Below are 2,806 nucleotides of genomic sequence, written 5' to 3' on the forward strand. Positions count from 1 at the left end.
AAGGTATTTAATAACTCATTTCTTTATATATCTAAAACTTGAGATTCCATGGACCTGATATATAGTAAAACAACTTACATTTTTGTCTGTTATTTTGGCGGTCATTTTTATATGACACTAAGAGTTGTTACAACAATGTTCAGAAACACTGAATAGTAATGCACATCAAAGGTTTTTAGCGGAGAAAGCTGTTTTTAATTACTCTGTTGAAAAGGAAATTTTAATTTCACTTTGTAAGTTTGTTATTCTTGGGTAAAATAGTTTCTTTTTATAATTGTATGACCTCCTAGGGCACAAGGAGGTGAGAATCATTTCCTTCACTACCAAGTATTAAGCTGTTTCCCCCATTATAGCAGATATGAAGCTGTTAATTAAGGTCTGTACATATTTTTGATATTGTTTATTTTGTCCTTCCACAGGCAGTAGGTTATAGTTGTATGCCCAATAATAAAGATGAAGATGGGCTAGTGGTTTTAGTTTTCAACAAAAAAGAAACAGATATTCGAAGCCAGCAACAGCAATTGGTAGAATCTTTGCATAAAGTTTTGGGAGGAAACCAGACCCTTACTATAAATGTAGAAGGTATTAAAACATTGCCAGATGATCAGTAAGTAGACGTTAAATATATTATTTATTTCTGTGTGCCTTGGTCCAAATAGAGTGATTAACTGTTTTGTTGATAAAGCACAAATTAAATCTCAGAACAGAATGTTATTTCTCAGCTAATGATTTTTTAGTATTTATATAGAAATGTTTAAAAGCTTTTTTTCTTAATCTTGGACTTTGTAACTTATTAGATGTTAATAATTTCTTAGATTTTTCGTTTAGAAACAGGAAGAAACAGTAATTGTGGCTGTGCAAATCAAGGGCCACAAAGACGTTAATGGAAAGTTTTAACTGATTACTATTCATGTTATAAATATGAGTAACTTCCCTTGTCCTATAATTTTCGTATTTAGTGGCAAGACATTTACTTGAGGATAGTTTTAGGTTAGAAGAATTATTGTTATTAGTGAGATGTCATAACTGAAATCAGGTTTTACTTCTTCGTCTTGCAGTAAAGCAACCCATAAGCTTCAATACAATCTCTAAAGCACTTCTCAAATCTAGAAAAAATAATAAATAACATTTACATAGGACTTTGCAGCTAAGCAAGCCTTTTACAAATATTTGCCTCTTTCATTTTAATTTTATCATTTAAGTTGATTTACAAGTGAATATAACATTAAGGAATCTTTTTTTCCCAATTTAAGAAAAAAATATTTTAATTCCCTTCTAAAACAACCATTTCTGAATTCAGCTAGTGCCCTTTTAAAATTACATGCTGCACTGATATTTGTGGCTATGAGTTGTGTGCTTCATATTTTATAACTTGGTTATTTTTTCCCCCAGGACAGAAGTTGTCATTTATGTTGTTGAGCGTTCTCCAAATGGTACTTCCAGGAGAGTTCCAGCTACAACACTATATGCCCATCTTGAGCAAACCAATATAAAAACACAGCTACAGCAACTTGGTGTAACCCTTTCTATGATGAGAACAGAACTTTCTCCTGCACAGATCAAACAGCTTTTACAGAATCCTCCTGCTGGTACGTTTCTAGACTCAACAGCTTGAGGAAATGAGACCTACAAATGTATGCTTCCTCTATTTTGGGAGGTGTTGGTTGGTTATTAATGGTAATAAAACCAGTGTCAGCTTGTCATGTCTGCTTATTTGGGACATAGTTTTGAATGTTTTTATTGTATTCATTCACTCATCTAGTTTTTTTATTATATAGCTAATGTTAGAAATTTTGGGACATGATCTAAAGAAAGGTAGTCCATAGTCCATCTACCTAAAGGTAATTTACTCTTTATATTTTGATTTATTTTTTTCTGGTTTATCTCTTATTTTAACTGAGTCTTCAAGTAAAACTTGAATGTGTTATCACCATAAAGGATTCTAGGGTAGCATAACGAGATTGACTATATGACAGGCCCTCTTTATCTCCCTTCCACAGAAGTAACTACTATTAATAAAATATTGTGCTTATTAAATTATTAGTCCTTTATGATTTTAATATAAGCATATGTACATGGAAGTCCTTAAAAAGGATTCTGCCCTGTATATTTACTGCGACTTGCCCTTTCACTTACAGTATTTCTTAGTACTTTCCCTGTCAGTTAGTTCATGAAGGCAAATCTTACTCTTTTTGAAAACTATGTGGCATACCATGGATGTACCTTACATCACTTAAACCTCTGATTTTTTTCTATCTTTTCACTATTATAAACTATGCAACAATTAACATCCTTGTAAATATGTCTTAGAACACATAGGTATGTATTTTTTGGAATAGATCTCTGATAATGAAATTTTTGAGTCAAGATCATGTATACTTTATATATTGTTAGATATCCAAATGGCTCTCCAGAGAAAGTTCTACCATTTAGATTCATAACAGGAATGTGTTGTTTTTCGCATATTTTTCGTTTTTCTAGTATTTTCTCATTTTGCTGTTTTGTCAGCAGTAAAGATTATCAGTCTTTTAGATTTTGCCACACTGATGGCAAAATATTAATACCTATTTTCATTTGCATTCCCCTGATTACTAGTAAAGTTGAGCATCTTTTTGTATGTTTATTAGGCATGTTTATATTTTTTGTGAACTACCTATTCACATCCCTTGTTCATTTTCTATTAAATATTTTTGTCTTCCTTTCTGATTTATAGGAGCTCCTTCTATATTCTGAAGGTTAATCTATTATCCTATAGGTTATAGGTATTTCCTTTCTATACTTTTTAGCTTTATCTTAGAAAATTTTT

At 31.3% G+C, this 2,806-nt stretch overlaps 1 protein-coding gene across 1 annotated transcript in view; it reads left to right on the plus strand.

The window, feature by feature from the left end:
* NUP54 (nucleoporin 54) overlaps positions 1 to 2,806 on the plus strand; it is a 43,354-nt gene that overhangs the window by 32,944 nt on the left and 7,604 nt on the right. The window contains 2 exon segments of the mRNA XM_019623486.1: positions 420 to 607; positions 1,393 to 1,589. Of these exon segments, the coding sequence (XP_019479031.1) occupies positions 420 to 607; positions 1,393 to 1,589 (385 nt within the window).

Source organism: Hipposideros armiger, unplaced genomic scaffold (genome assembly GCF_001890085.2).
Source record: "Hipposideros armiger isolate ML-2016 unplaced genomic scaffold, ASM189008v1 scaffold_552, whole genome shotgun sequence".
In the NCBI taxonomy this organism is placed as follows: domain Eukaryota; kingdom Metazoa; phylum Chordata; class Mammalia; order Chiroptera; family Hipposideridae; genus Hipposideros; species Hipposideros armiger.